The sequence below is a fragment of the Colletotrichum siamense genome (assembly GCF_013390195.1).
Source record: "Colletotrichum siamense strain Cg363 chromosome Unknown KSG_Cg363_contig05, whole genome shotgun sequence".
NCBI lineage: Eukaryota > Fungi > Ascomycota > Sordariomycetes > Glomerellales > Glomerellaceae > Colletotrichum > Colletotrichum siamense.
In genome coordinates, this window is record NW_023501018.1 from 3,127,831 (window position 1) to 3,142,947 (window position 15,117).

A 15,117-nucleotide genomic window follows, 5' to 3' on the forward strand; every position below is an offset into this window, starting at 1 on the left:
GCTGAGTGCAGATTATAGTACTATTCTTCGTCTCCTTGCTTTTATCTTGCACTCCCGTCATGTTGCCGAAAACCGCAAATCCAAGGGGGTGAAAACGAATCTAAATTATGCCAACCGTCAATCGGTGGCCCTCGTGTTGCCCATGTGATGATGTGCGTTCGTGTCCGTGACTCAGTGGTCTGATGCCCATACCGTGTTGCTGCAGGTGTCGTTGACTTTCGCCCGAGGGCCCTACCGGTGCCCGGTGTCGCAGCGAGGGCGCCTCATCCAATGCCCTTCCCTATTCTGTTCTGTGAAATGAAAATGAAACGCCGCCCTGGTATCTCAAAAGCGCAATGCAAAGACCGAAAATTTGTAATGGGGCCGAAATCGTGTGCGTCGTTAATGATGATGTGGTGTCATCCGGATCCGCCCGATATCCCCATCCCCTCATTCAGGATCGGGGTTGGTCGCCCGCAAGACTGGTTTATGAACCTTGCGGGAATAATCTTGGTCGTCGCGCAATGTGTTGATGCTCTCGGCGCTCTTGTTGTTCAGGTACAGGCCCCTTCCGAGGGGTTCCATGCGAGGATCGTGTGCCATGAGGCGACTGCGGCGGTGGTCGCTGGTCGAGTCGGCATCCCATCGTCCACCATCAACTGTCACGACCATTTCGGGATTACGCGGTGAGCCCGTCATACCGGCTGAGCTGCCACGGTGGCTGGGCTCGTCGTACTTTTCGTTCTCCTGGTGTTGCTTGCGTCGTCGGAAGAACAGGAAGAGACCTAGTCCTGCGAATGCTACCACTGCGGCAATAACTCCCACTACCACTCCAACGACTGCACCGGTGCTCAGTCCATTCGATGACGATGCCGAGCTCGAGGGGGACAGCTCTGAGGCCCCTGTCGCGCCATCGGTTCCCGTAGCCGTAGGAGTGACAGTAACAGTCCTAACGGTTCCATCGGCGGTGACGGTCTGGACAGACGTCTGCGGTTTTCTCGATGTCGTCGTTGTCTAGCACACAAGTCAGCATCAACTCTCGAGAAACGCACGTTGCCATCTACGAAATTGACAATCGATTTACGGCGTGTTGATGGGGGTTGCTGAGGCGTACTGAAGTGGTCGACGGGGTCGTCGACGTTGTTGGGTCGGAGGTTGTCGTTTTCTGAGGTGTCTCAGTCTCAGTTACTGTGACTTGAACGGTTGTTGGGACAGGGGCCGGAGGGGCCTGGTTCCAGACGATTAAGCCAGGGCATCACATGGGTTGGTGAGGTGACGAAATTCATCGGCCAAGAAAATCACACAAGAAATCATGCATACGCTTCACGAAACATCAGGAATGGGGGTGACTAACTTGTGTTGTTGACGCCGCAGCAGCAGAGGTGGTGGCGGCATCGCCACCTGCGGTGCTAGTAGGGGTCTTTGACAACTGAATGTACCCGTACCAGTTCGGTCGTGAACCGCACTTCTCGGTGTCGTAGCCGGGACAAATGTCGTTGCACTTGTCTTCGACATCGGCTTCGGAGGACGCGGCCGGGGCGACGTCGGAGCACCAGCAAGACTGGTACTGAACAATGGCGAAGGCAAAGTTCTTGCCTCTGCAAAAGTCGGAACAGAGACCATTAGTCTGCCATATACTGAGATCTGTGGCCCCATGTTAGTATTGGGTTTTCAAATGTAATTCATACGAAGGCTCGTATCGGCTGGCAGGGAGTACGACGTCGATGTCGATCCATTGAACCGCCGCTTTGCCTTCAGGGAATCGTAGACATACTTGCGCTCATTGATGCCGTATTTGAGCTTGAGCAGAGCGTCTGCTTCAGCTGTCTTGGTTCCAACATCCTGGAATCGAGCATCCTAGGGTCGGGCGTGGCGTGGGCCAGCGCAGCCCATGATAGAATGACGAGGGCAAAGATGGCCCAGCATCTCGTGAATCGATCGGTGAATGCCATTTTTCTGTTTTGCGATGGGCAAGTCTGAAAAGAAAGTAGCAGTCAGCGTCGGTGTTCGAAACTGAGGGGAAAGAATGATTTAGGTTCCGGCATAGGCTCGGAACCCATGACTGGGGGAGATGTAGGACTCACAATTCCCGGAGTCAAGGCCTCACAAAGCTGACATCTGACGTCTGGATCGGTCGGTGGGCAGCGGGAGGAAAGGTTAAAATCCCACTTCCAAGGTGTGATCCGTTGCTTGTCCTACACGACCACGCAGGGCAGTCGGGAAACCGCACGGGAGTCGACGCTGTGGCGAAGACGGCAACGAAGACGTCTCGACTGGTCGAACTGGCGAGGATGTCGAAGGGAAGATGGTCTTCTTTACGAGCAAGCGAGAAGAGCCTCCAGTGCGTACCTGCTCGAGCGAGGATGTGGCCGGTTGAGCGGAGGGTTCTGGAAAAAGGGCAGGAAGGGAAGTCGACCGGGCCGTGGCGTTCGTACAAGATTTGTTGGCGCCAAGTGTGGACGGAGGGCAGAAATGATGAAAGTGGGCGAAATCAAGGTGAAGGCGCGGAATAGCAGAAGCAAGCCAAGCACCGACCAAGCGACTGGATGATTGCCCCTAGAGACAGCTAGCGCGTGGATTGGGAATAAGAATTGGGGACCTTTGAGACAAGGCAAGACCGCCGGGTGCGCAAGCAAACGAAGCGTGGTCGAGGTATATTATGGCACTCCTTCTTGGGTGAAAGTGCCGGGTGTGCGTGTCGTCGAGGGAGTAACCTGGCGCCTGGGGGTGGAGGAAGGGCACACAAGGTCGGCTAGGCTGGGCAGGATGATGCCGTCGTGGGATACCAGGCGTCCTTGGGATCAGGTGCCGGTTCGGTTGGGTGGTGAGGAGGAGTAGTAGGAGGAGGCGAGGAGTGAGGTGAGGTGAGGTGAAGAAAGGTTAGAGGTGTCGATGGTCAGGCAGTCCTGGGAAGAAAAGAAGCAGGAGCCAAGAGGAGGGAAGCGAAAGAGGCAGGCAAGGAAGGCAAGCGAGCGAAGTGGTTGGTGCCGAGCAGCAGCAGCAACGCAATTGAGATCCGGTATCCGTGGAGTAACCTGGAAGGTATCTGGTATCTACCTAGCTACTGCGGATAGTATCTGCAGACTGCAGCCACAGGAAAGGTAACAGAAGAGCGGCGCCGGCAGCGGCCGTAGGCAATGTAGATTGTAGAAGCAGCAGCAGAGTGAGACCCCGAGCAAGCAAGCAAGCAAGCAGGCAAGGACAGGGAAGCGAGAGACGAATGCTGGGTGCTGCAGCAAAGCGATTGTGTGGTGGTGTTGGGTATTTCCCTCCTTCCTCTCTCTGTGTTCTCTGTGTTTTTTTCCCTCTACGGTGACCGGGGGGTGCTGGACAGACTAGCCAAGGCGGAAAGGTAAAAATTTAGAGGTGCTCGGGGGGCAGGAATGGAAGAAAAAAGCCGAAGAAACGAATGGAGCTTGGCTGAGATGCGGAAGAAGGCAGGGGAGAGGGGAATGAGAGGCGAGAGGAAGAAAACGTGCCCAGAATCGAAAGAGCAGAGCAGAGCAGCAGAGGTGGAGCGGCGGAGGGAAGTTACAGGTAAAAAGGCAGAAGCCGGGTCGCAGCTGCACCTCACCTCAGTCGACGATTCGATTCCAGGTTAGCAGCTAAGCAAGGCAGGCAAGCAGAAGCAGGGCAGACAGACGGATGCTGTGGATGGAAATGACGGCTGGTGCGAAAGTCGACGCTAGCAGCATGGGAAAGGAAACGACCGAACACCTCACTGATTCACCGTGACTGGAAAGCGCAAAACGGCAAGGACGTGGAAGCAGTCAAGCAGTGGATGGACGCCCGGGAGAATAATGGGGCAGTCACAGTCACCACCGGCGCTGCCATTGGGTGGTTGGAGCTTGCAGAAAAGAGTGGGTTTGACGTGACCGGGGTGCTTCCAAGACTGTCCAGGACCAGGGCCAGGGTCACGAACAAGCCAAGACCCAAGACCAGGACCAGGACTGAGAGAGGAACACGACCCGACCACCATTGGCTTTTTCTTTCCTGAGTTCTCAAGGCTAACGGGTAGCCAATTGCTCGAGGGATTGGCGCCTGCCCAGCTCTCTGCGTCTGCGTCTGCCTTCGGGTTCGGGCATTTCTATGGGTCTCATGTCTTCAGAATCCAGTCCAGTCCAACACTGAGGCATCTCGGTGGCATTGTGCTATGTTGCTGTGTTGTGTTGTGTTGTGCTATGCAGCCACGATGACTATGCACTCTCACTCGTCAAAAGCCGACAGAAGACTGGCGGTGGCGGCCACGATAACCACTCCAGGACCTCCTCTCTCGAGACATGGCACAGCAGGCGTCAAGAAGAAACACCATTGAACCGAACCAAACCAAACCAAACCAAACCAGTCCTACCACAGCGTTTGATGCTGCTGTCGCTGTTCACCGTTGCATCCACCACCCAATCGGGTTCCACGTCCATTGAGCAGGAGCCCTGCTATCGGGAGCTTTTGGTCCTCGCCCTCGTCTCCTGCCTCTTTGCGATGGATCTTTTCTGCCCGCTTCTCTGAAATCTTTTTTTTTTCTGTTCATAAAACCGCACATAAGACTCGGCATACCTTATCTGGTCTTATCCATATCACCTTCTCCAAATCCCCATGCCCGGGCAACCTGGACTCCCTTTCTTCATCTCACTGCCCTACGGCCCATCCCATGGGCAGGGAATTGAGCAATACGCGGCGACGCCAGATAGATGGGCGGCCAACGTCGACACGACATCCCGGGCGCAGCCACTCAAGAGTCCGCCCGCGCGGCCGGCGCATCCATCCCGAGCTGCCCTGAAGCGGTTTAGCACTTGTCAGGCGTGCAGGGTCTCGATGAACATCGAAATCAAACGCAGAGTGCGGACGGTCCGAGAAGACAGGTCCGAGTGCGCTGGCGCTGCCTGTCGCTGAAATGGCGAGCCATGAGTGGATAGACAGACGCCGTCTCTTCCTTCACCTCTGTCGATTGAGCCGCCTTTATTACCTACCTTACCTCACTCCCTATTCCCGCTATTGTCCGTTTCCCCCTTTCCCTTACAGCACACACACACACGCACACACACTTCATGATACCATACCATCCATCGGCCACTATGATCTGACGAGAGAGCACAGAGAGCACAGCACTGTCATTGTTCAGGGCTGTCACTGCGCGAGACCGGCGGCGGCGCGAGAAGACCACCATTGACACAGCACCCCCTGCTGCAGCATCCTGCCTCTTTACCCCCCTGTTCCCCTGACACCATGTCGAATGTCGTCACTCCCCCATCGCCAAGCGGACATGCACAGACCATGCCACCATGACAGCTGAGCGAGCCTGATAGGCGGATCTGAGAAAGTCGAGGTCGGGTACGGATACGTGTATCTGTGTACCTGGCCGATGTTTATTCAGCAGGCATGATGCCCGCATTCCTTGCCGTAGCCCGGCTGCGAACCTTAGCTGCGCCGCGGTAACAAGCGAGACCATCCCCAAGACTACTATGTACGTCTCCAAATCCTTCGTCCGCTGCTCCAAATCTTCCCCAATGGAACCGCTGAAAAAAAGTGAAGCGCTGAAAAAACACGACAGAGTTCGACCCCACAGCGGTGATCTCGCTGCACAGGCAACCAGGGGGGCCACCCCCTCCCAATTTTGGAAGAATTCCGCCGCAGCCTCTCAGCGTCCAATCCAGCACATCCAGTTGCCAGCGCTACCTTACACACTAGAGGCGTTGCAACGAACGACACGACGCCTACTACCTCACCCAACCTTGACTTCGCCCTCCGTACCTTACTATTCCATCGTCACATCATCCAGAATGCGGCAATCCCACAACTCCGACAGATGCCACTGCAACGACAGACACATATCGAAAATTCCATGGCGGCGAGGCGGCAAGCACGTTGTTGGCTGGCTGGATCTTCACCTCTGAAATCTGCCCCTTTCATCTCTTTGCTTATTTTAATTCTGCCCACTCTGCTGATTGTGTCCAAGACGTGTCTGAGTCGTGATGCATCCACCACTCACCCCCCAACCCAACTTCTTTATTGCCTTCGTTTTGCTTGTTCCTGTGTGTGCAGGGCGTCCACGTTTTGTTTGGTATCTCGCCTACTCTCAAACACACAACAGTGACCTATTGCAATTGCCCGTTTTCCGTCCCGACTCCCCGCCGCCCGGGTTGTCGTGTTGTTCAGCTTATGAAGGGCATCCATTGGCATGGGTGGTGGTGCTCCTTCGCTTTATTGGAATAATTGCGGTTTATGAAGGTCCCCTGCGTCCTTCCCGCTGCTAATCCAGTCAAACGCAGTTCCTTGGCCCCATCCGGACTTTGCCTTACGACAGAGTTGTACGAGGGGTTACCATCGAGGGCTTCTTCCTCCCATTGTTCGCGGCGTCAATACGAGCCCATGGCCGGGACCGCCGGTCGTCTCGGTCAGCGAAAGCAGACAAATCGCACGAGGACCCTACTATCTGATACTTTTACTGCTTATTGCCCTTCCCACCTCTCTCTTTGGCCGTCGGGTCGACCTGACGCCCGGGTCTCACCAAAAACAGGCTGCTGGCAACGGGGCACATTCACGATCATTCCTATCGTTGCCCCGGGCGGGAATCATCACTAAAACACCGCTTCTCCTCTGGCACGTCGAGTCATTTCCGTTCCATCAAACTCCATTTCTACCGGTTCTCTCGGCTTCACTCAATGAATCACCGACCCGCCCCGGCCGTCTCGAGCCCGTCAAAGGCGAGGCCCCGGACCTGAATCCTCTGCAGTCTCATCCCTCTTTCTGGTCAAGCAACTGTTTCTCGTTCCTTTCCACACGTCCCACTCACACACCTTCACATCAACAACATCGACAGCGCTGGTGCAGTCCCCCCTACCTAATCCATTCGCGCGCACCGATAGCAGCCTAGCATCGCTGCCAATTTGGCATCTTGGTTGCGACCGACCATCGAAACTTGGCTTCAGATGCGCGCGCCGCCTCCCCGTGTTCTAGCAGGCCCCCCGCCCGTCCCAAGTTTGAGGCGCCGCATCAGGTTACACCCTCAACGTCCTCCCTCACCTCAATATCACCCGCCAAACCTACAAAGGTACCATTCCGCTGCCAAAAAAACACCCCAATCGCCCCCTTTGCCCTTTGCCCGTTGGAACCATTGATTTTTAGGCGTCCTCGGCCAGGGGGTTGAGGTCGACGGCGCCGGCGCCAAACACGCAGCAGACCATACCGCACTCGGCCCTGGTCTTTGGGGGCTCTAAGCTCTTAGTCCGGTCTGTGTGCCTGCGTGCCGCTGCCATCGAGTCCATCGTCGTCTCTTCTTTTGCTCCCGTCATCCTTGCGCTGCCGTGCTCACTAAAACGAACCCAAAAAGCCCGCAGCCATAAAGACCGGACGAAATGCTCGCCCGCTCGGACGCGGCAGCATATGTACATATCTCGATGACGGTCTTGCCCCCTTTCTTTGGCGTGGGCGGGAGGGGTGCTCGTGGCAATGGTTGCATTCGTCCAACACCGGAGCCGCGGGGGGTGCAGCCTAATCTTGATATGCATTCCAGCGTATTGGCTATTTCCAAAGCAGACAATCTGCCGAGGCACACTCACAGATACTCTACGAATAGGCCGCGGACGCTTTACTGGCTTCAGCAGTTCTCCGGAGAAATAATCACTCGCTTCACCTGGTCAATGACGGTAGAGCGAAAAGGTCTCTGCCGTGCCGCGATATTCCCCGTTGCCTGACCCCGGACTTCCGAAAACACACACAAAGTCCAGCGCGGGAGAGCCCAGAGTTTACAATAGTAGCCATTCATGAGTACTCTTCTCCGTCGGCAAGCAAGCATCTGATACCCAGCTGCTGTGTTTTGATTAAACTCTGGGGAAGGTCCGTCAGAGTTCGCGACCAGCGCGGTTGTTGGCCACTCCCCGTCTTGCGCCGTCCAATTGACATGTTCCGGTCGGGGGGAGAGCTCTGGATCCTCTCCGGCGCCGTGTTAGTCCTCCCCCAGCTCCGTGACTAAGCTCGGCGCACATCGTGAAGCACCGTCACGAGACACCACATGACAAGACGCCGACGTTCGTAATCATCACGCAGCTTCTCTTGCCTTACCCGTAAAAAGAGCCAATCCGGAGAGAGTGATGCAAACTCTCACGTCTCGTGCCGCAGAGCGCATGCGCGATGCTGCACCGGGTAACGCCTTGCAGAAGGTTGCGGGAGGCGACTCCGGCTGACTCTCTCTCTCTCTCTCTCTCAGATTTGAGATTCCTCACTTACAGATAGAATAACTTCAATATGAGGATGCCATGCCGGCTTGGCTGCGTTTGTTCTGACCACCCGCCGCGCGGTCAGCTGGGTTTCGTCCTCTGTCATCGCATGCACGCCGAATCGCTCCCGCAAAAAAAAGCAAAAATGCTTAGTGGTTAGGGTGTTGCTGGGAAAAGTCAATTCGCCCATCTGCAAGCCAACTCCAAGCGGAGCAGCAGCCAGACCAAGAGGTTGGTGGCAGCAGAGGCGATAGCAAGCATACCGCAGGTTGACGACCCAAAACAAGATTTGGCGTCCAAAGGCCCGATAGGTAAGCGATTCCCCTGGGGGGGTAGCCTCCTCCATCGGCAACAGGGGACAGGCAAGGTCGCAGCAGTGTTTACCTTAGTTTAACCCGCATCTGATAGAGGAAGATTTTATCTTCAGCCACTCTGCCCCCCAACCTGCTACTTACTATCCTGTGTATGCATCTGCAAAAAGCGACGATCAAAGACGAGAGTGAGGCAAATGAGGTTCCGCACGGCGACGGCACTAGGGCACACCTCACCTCGGAATGCCATCGTGCCGGCCGCTGGTGAAGTCTTGGCCGTGCCCGCCCCGCCGAGCGAGACGCCCACCCGGACGACGACAGACGACGACGATCGACGTGGAGGCTCTTTGTTGTTGACCACCCTCCAGGGACTGTCGCGCGATTGGCGAATGGGTTAATGAGGGTGACGGTGCGCGGTCCCTCGGTAGAGGGTAGAAGGGGGGCAGAGCAGAGGGGAGGGGCAAAGCTGCGAGAGGGTGGGTGGTAATGCATGCATGCATACGAAAGGGATGGGTTGGGATCAGAGAGGATACGAGGCCGCAGGGCCGTCACATGAAGCCGCTGGGCGGAACTCCCCCCTCTCTGGTATGCAGTTACGAGGCGGTCTTGTCAGTCACGTTGTTGCGGCGGATAAGTTAATCCATTGACGGTGATGCCCATATCGAGGTTGGCAGCGAGCTTTATCACGGTAGGTGGTGATGTTGAGACTATTGAGACTCACTACTCACTGTGAGGTGATAACAATACTCTTACCCATGACCCATCAATATCTATGGAGCCTCTTCATCGGCTCGTGCACCGCGCTACGGATACACTAAACAGAAAACTCCAAAAGTCGCCATCGCGGAGGCTAGTGATGCACCCGCAACACGGACCCAGATACGCGATGTGAGCTGATTTTTGGGGACCTTGGGGGGACGAACCACCCGCTGACGTACTCGACTTGGGATTCCTGCGGAGGGGGGCCTCCAGACGGCACGTTCAACCGTGGCGGGTCGCAGATGGCGATGTGACCTGTTAATAGCGGGCGGTGGCCATGGCCGTGTTGCCGGTGATGCCTGGCAGAGGCCTCATCTAGCGAACTGCACACTTCTGGCATTTCGGTGAGGTTCGGTGAGAGAGCTCTTGCCTCGGTGTAGATACGTCTGTAGTCTACATGTCTAGCTGGCAGAGGCACAACAACAGCAATTCAATTACTCAGGCTCGTATCCACGCAACCGAAGAGACTTGTCAATGCAACAGCAGCATACAACCTGCTAAAAATTACAGCAAGCAGTTCCATCGCCTTCAAGTCGTTTGTCCCCGGCATAGATCCGCCCGCTCGGTAGGCATCCAATAACTCTAAAATCCCAGCTGAACCAAACCACCAACCGGAGGAATTTCTTCTCAAGCAATAACACCTGGGACATATCGCCATCAAACATGGCCTCACGACGCATCGCCCCCAAAGCTTCTATCTCTTTACAACGCCGTCCTCGATCGCCGACCAGTACTCCTTGCCATGCATCACCGTGCTGGCATCGGCGGTGTCAAATCTCACCCCGCTTTTGACACTTACACGTCGATTCCCAACCTCCCCTCGCGCCACTTCTGCATCGATATAAGAGAGTTGAGGGGCACAGCAGCGATCCCCGGGCGTGTCTGCCACTTCTTTACCCCGCTGCCACCGCCGTAGGCTTTCCCCAAAAAAGAGTGTTCCCAAGGATTTATTTGGCTCATGTTCCACCACACACGACTAATAAGTACCCGCGGATGACCTCGGCGGATTCTCTTGCAGCGCAGGCGAGGCTTCACGACAGTGGTTCGAAGGCGGGGGCAAAAGGCGCCTGCAGGAATCCCACTGCAGCACAAGGTTCACGCGCCGCCGGCGAGGATTGGCGGGTGGGGAAGCGGCCTTGTGATGTTTGTGATGGGTGACAGCCTGCTGCAGCGTGGGATGGCGGTTGGATTCGCTCGACGTGAAGCAAAAGTGGCTGTCTCAAAACTGAAGCTGTACCGAGATCCTTCAGAACTCACAACCCACATGATAGCCTACCATTGATGCCTTGAGTGGCGCACATGCTCACCGCGTGCCATCTGGAAACTCTCGGTGAGCGCCAGATATAGCGCCCTATCGAGCAGCAATCTATCGGCCGAAAGATCTGACAGCGCAGATGCGAGTGTATGGTCATCCTGACAATGCGCGACCAGGTCAGGCGTCGCCGACGTATCACCAACAAAACCAACCACCTGCCTTATGCCTTATCCAAAACGTGGGGGGAAGCACTCGTCCAAGACATCCATCCTTGCCGAAACTTCCATGAACCGGTTTTCTTGGTCGGTAGAGATATGGGTTTCTGTGTAATTGTTGCACACCGCATGTCCTGTGGTCAACCGCTGTTTTGCTTTTGCATGCTGTGCTACCGCGAGAGGATCCCTGATACATGACGATCAAAGAACGGTGCATAGGTTTGCAGGCTTCAGGAGTCGAGGCAATCGCGGTCTGGAAAACGCCCATCTATCTCTAATACTCTCCAAGGCTCCCACGATTGTCGTCGGGTTGGAGGGAGGGCAGATCGGCCACGGGCTGCTGTCCCGCCGAAGCCGCCAGCGCGGGGTATGGGCCCTGCTCACGGCGCTTGAACCCCCCGCAAAGGACCGGGCGCTATCAGATCGCCCGCCATGCCCTTCTTTCGCCCTTTTCCTTAACCAACACGTCCCACGTCGAACTTCAATGCGACCCTTAAGCAAACATCGCGGCCTTCAATCTGCGTAGTTTGCAAACAGCTCTCGCGACAAAAGAACGAAGTCGTTCTCCCTTGCCTCTCCACAAAGGCCACTCTGGATCGAGATGATGCAAGGATGCTTCAACTTCCACACAGCAGATTCAGGGGCAAAAAAAGGGGACGCTATGAACGTCCCGCGTCCTGAACAGGCCCGGCCCGGGACCTGGAACAGCATTTTTAATTCCGGATCAACGTCGGTGCGGTGCTTCAACCGTCATGTCGCGACGCCCGTCAATGCCCACGTGCTCAAGCCACGGGATCTCATCGCGACATCTCATTCTGACCTCTATCAACATATCCGCCCTTTTCCCCCTCTGAGAGCGTTGTGTTGTTTGTAAATGTTCCGACTGCGAGTGCAATCATTCTTACTCTAATTTTCCTTTTCTCGTCTGCTTAGATAGAAAGGGGGAGGGCTGCGTTTGCCGGTTCGTCCTAGACTGTTGTCGTTCCATTTCGCCCGTCGGGGGGAAAGTCTCGCTCCCACTCCGTGCCGGAGACCACGCCCGCGAAACTCCGCCGTTACACCGAAGACCTCACTGCCGCGCCGTGCTCATCGCGGACATCCCGGATCTCCCGGTCAACTTCACACTACCTCACCCACTCACTCTTACGGAACTGGGCCACACACCCAGGCTCATCTCATCACAACCGCCCAAGATGCGCTTCCACTGCATGCCCCTTCTCTACGTCATCTCCTTCTTCCTGCTCGCGTCAGCCCTCTTCTCAGTCCTCCTCTCGCTGGCACCATGCTTCGTCAAGTCCAAAAACCACTGCTACCGCGGCTATGAATCCCACCACTCCTTCGACGTCGACAAGGCCCTCCACGCCGAGTGGATGAAGTCCATCCCGGACGACGCCAACCTCACCTCCCTCTCCATCCCGGGCACCCACGACACCATGACCTACTCCCTCCGCAACCAGGTCTTCCAGTGCCAGAACCACAACCTCTCCGCCCAGCTCAACGCCGGCATGCGCTACCTCGACATCCGCGGCCGCCTCGTCAACGACTCCATCCAGATCTACCACGCCTCCATGGCCACCGGCTACTCCTACACAAACGTCCTGCTCACCCTCTTCGACTTCCTCGAGGCCCACCCCTCCGAGACCGTCGTCATGCGCCTGAAAGAAGAAGGCCGCCCCCTCGGCAACAACACAATGACCTTCGAGGACGCCTTCAACATCTACCTCCACAACGACACCCTCACCTCCGCCGGCGCCCAGGCCCACTTCCACAAGCACAACCCGCGCAAGCCCTTCCCCGCCCTCGGCGCGCTGCGCTCCAAGATCTTCCTCCTGCAGAACTTCCCCTCCAAGGGCCCCAAGTCCCCCTACGGCGTCATCTGGGAGTCCTCCGACATGGTCCTCGAGGACCTCTGGATCATCCCCAGCATGGAGCACCTCTACATGAAGTGGGAGGCCATCGAGAACGCGCTCAAGCGCGCCGCCACCTCCAAGCCCAACAACCGCGTGCTCTACCTCGCGCACCTGAGCGCTTCTGTCGGCGTGCTGCCCATCGAGGCTGCGGCGGGCAACCTCAACCACACGGTCGCCGGCATGAACGACCGCACCGGCGACTGGCTCGCCGAGACGGCGGGCGGCGCGGACGCGGGCAAGACGGGCATCGTCATCATGGACTTCCCCGGCCGGGCGCTGGTGGACGAGGTCCTGGCGCGGAATACGGCGCTGGCGGACCGTAGCGCCGAGTTGTGAGTGGCGGCGTTTGGCAGTAAACACACACACGAAAAACAAGCAAAGCAAAAAAAAGAACAAAATCCCAGTCGCAAATCCGTGTGCTTCATCATTAATTGGTCCCGTCGTCATCATCACACTGTCGTTGTCGTCATCCATCTACACCCCCCTTGGGTCCACCACGCTTCGTTCACTGCACGCGCTAGAGAAAGAGACGTTGCGACTGTTGCACTCTGACAACCATCAAAGCCCCACCGGCCATGTCGTTTTCGGAGGCACGGAAAAACGGACTGTGTTGGTCGGTTTGCTGCGGTCTTTTCCCCCCCTCCTCCTTGATTCGCGGCCTGCGGGTCCGTCCCCCGACCGCGCGCACGCGTCGCCGAGATGAGGATCTTCGGCCGGGCTGGGAGGGGCGGCCACCTTAGCGTCGGTTGCCCGCCGATCCGCGTCTAGCCCGAAACACGCCGGCGCCGGCGCAGCGCTCTTTTTTTTCTGTCCCTCGATTTGGTGCTCCTCTTTTTCATCCCGTTGGTGTGTTCACAACCGCCCGTTCGTTGGACGACACTTCTCCGTGAGCTCCCTAGCCGACGAGACTAGATCCGGGCGGCTGTTTGTGGTTTTTTTTTTTCCCCCTCTGGCGGCTTTTTTTCTCTGTCGATACCCAATCGCTATTCGTTCTAGAAATCGAGCCGTTGAGGCGAGGGAAACGTGTGAATTCTCCGTTTGTGTGTTTTCAAAAACGTTGTTTTAGTTGCGGGATCTGGGAGGATTCATCGGATCTCGTTTGGTTTCTTGGAAGCGATCTCGATCATAGACGCACGCGACGTTATCACAGTGTCACACCAAAAAGGTCTTGTCGACGGCGGATGTGGTCGCTTCCTATTGCCTGCCTGGCTTCCTCTCCCTTTCCCCTCGCGTTTGTTGTGCCCCCACACAATCTCTCTTAGCTTCTTTTACACACGCCCCCCACCCACCAAACCCTCCCTTGCCGCCGCCAACTACGCAAGTGGCGGTTTCAGCTTCTCTTGCCCATCTCGCCAAAACTGCATGTTTTTTGGGGGATGGGTGATGAGGGAAAATTTGATCGTCAGGTACCGAGACGGGTGCATCGGAAACTTTTATGGAGCTGAAAAAAAAAGGGGATCTTCATTAGCCGTTCGTTTCGAGGCGAAGCGGGAAGGGCAAGCACGCGAGTAATTTGGGGTTCCTGGGTCTTTTCCCGGGGTGGCGGAGAAACAGGGCTGGCGGCTGAGGGGTTTGGGAGCTATCCAGCTGAAGACGATCTCACCCTTTGGCAGAGGCTTTGGGGTTGTGCTGTCTGGGTCTGGTTGCCTTGTGCGACAACCCCGGTCGCACGGCGGTGGGATATCTTTGGGAACTTGTTGGTAATGATGTAAGGGGAAGAGGGCAGAAGAGAAGAGTTGGTTAAAGAGGTGGATCAACGTACATGGTATTACACACGCACAAAGAGAGACCCGTTGCTGGCGTTGACGTCAGTGACTTTGAGGGTTTACTGAACAGAGGGTTGGGCGGCGGCTCAACTTGGGATTTGGGATACACCTAATTGGGGTTGTAAACATAGAGTCAAGGTATTAGGTCTCGGGTGGTATGGTGTCTTTATGGCTCGGAGTTCCGTGGCGTTACTTGTTTCGGGACGGATAGAGTCCTGCTAATTGAATGACACTCGTTGAAACGATTGGGTTGTCCGTCTTCTTATATCTCCAGACAGGAAGCTTCTTCTACTGCCTGGTGGACACCAACTGCGAATGTTATCATCTGACTGCGACAGCCGGCCAGGTGGTTGCTCGGATATAAGATCAACACGTAGCTTGGCAACTCAAACATAAGAGCAGAAGCATTATTCTCGGGTAGATGCCGTATCAACTTTATCAGCAACCTGCTTCTGTTCAAAGAACCCGCATAGCCTATCTATGAACGTGCGATCTGTATGGAAACCAGATGATCAAATTAAGACCGGTGCCCTGAGTGAGGTTAAGTTTAGTATCAGATCAACTGCGAGACAAGACCAAAAGTCCGAAGGAGTGTTTCTCTCAGGCCATCCTTCAATGTTCCGATGACGTTACCATAACTTTGACCTTGACATGGGAAACGTTGTTTGTCGACGATCTATCATTATGTTACTCTACGCACCTCTCAAAG

General features: G+C 56.0%; 2 protein-coding genes across 2 annotated transcripts; one reads left to right on the plus strand and one right to left on the minus strand.

The window, feature by feature from the left end:
- Window positions 1-429: 429 nt before the first annotated feature.
- On the minus strand, window positions 430-1,931 carry WSC4 (Cell wall integrity and stress response component 4; the record flags this gene model as incomplete). Its single annotated transcript, XM_036640255.1, has 3 exons — window positions 430-993; window positions 1,334-1,623; window positions 1,754-1,931. The coding sequence occupies 3 exons, from the start codon at window positions 1,929-1,931 to the stop codon at window positions 430-432; spliced, it is 1,032 nt and encodes a 343-aa protein (XP_036494376.1).
- A 9,994-nt stretch (window positions 1,932-11,925) lies between these two features.
- plcA (1-phosphatidylinositol phosphodiesterase) lies at window positions 11,926-12,978 on the plus strand (the record flags this gene model as incomplete). The annotated part of the gene is made up of 1 exon (XM_036640256.1): window positions 11,926-12,978. The coding sequence occupies one exon, from the start codon at window positions 11,926-11,928 to the stop codon at window positions 12,976-12,978; it is 1,053 nt and encodes a 350-aa protein (XP_036494377.1).
- Between the last annotated feature and the right edge of the window lie 2,139 nt (window positions 12,979-15,117).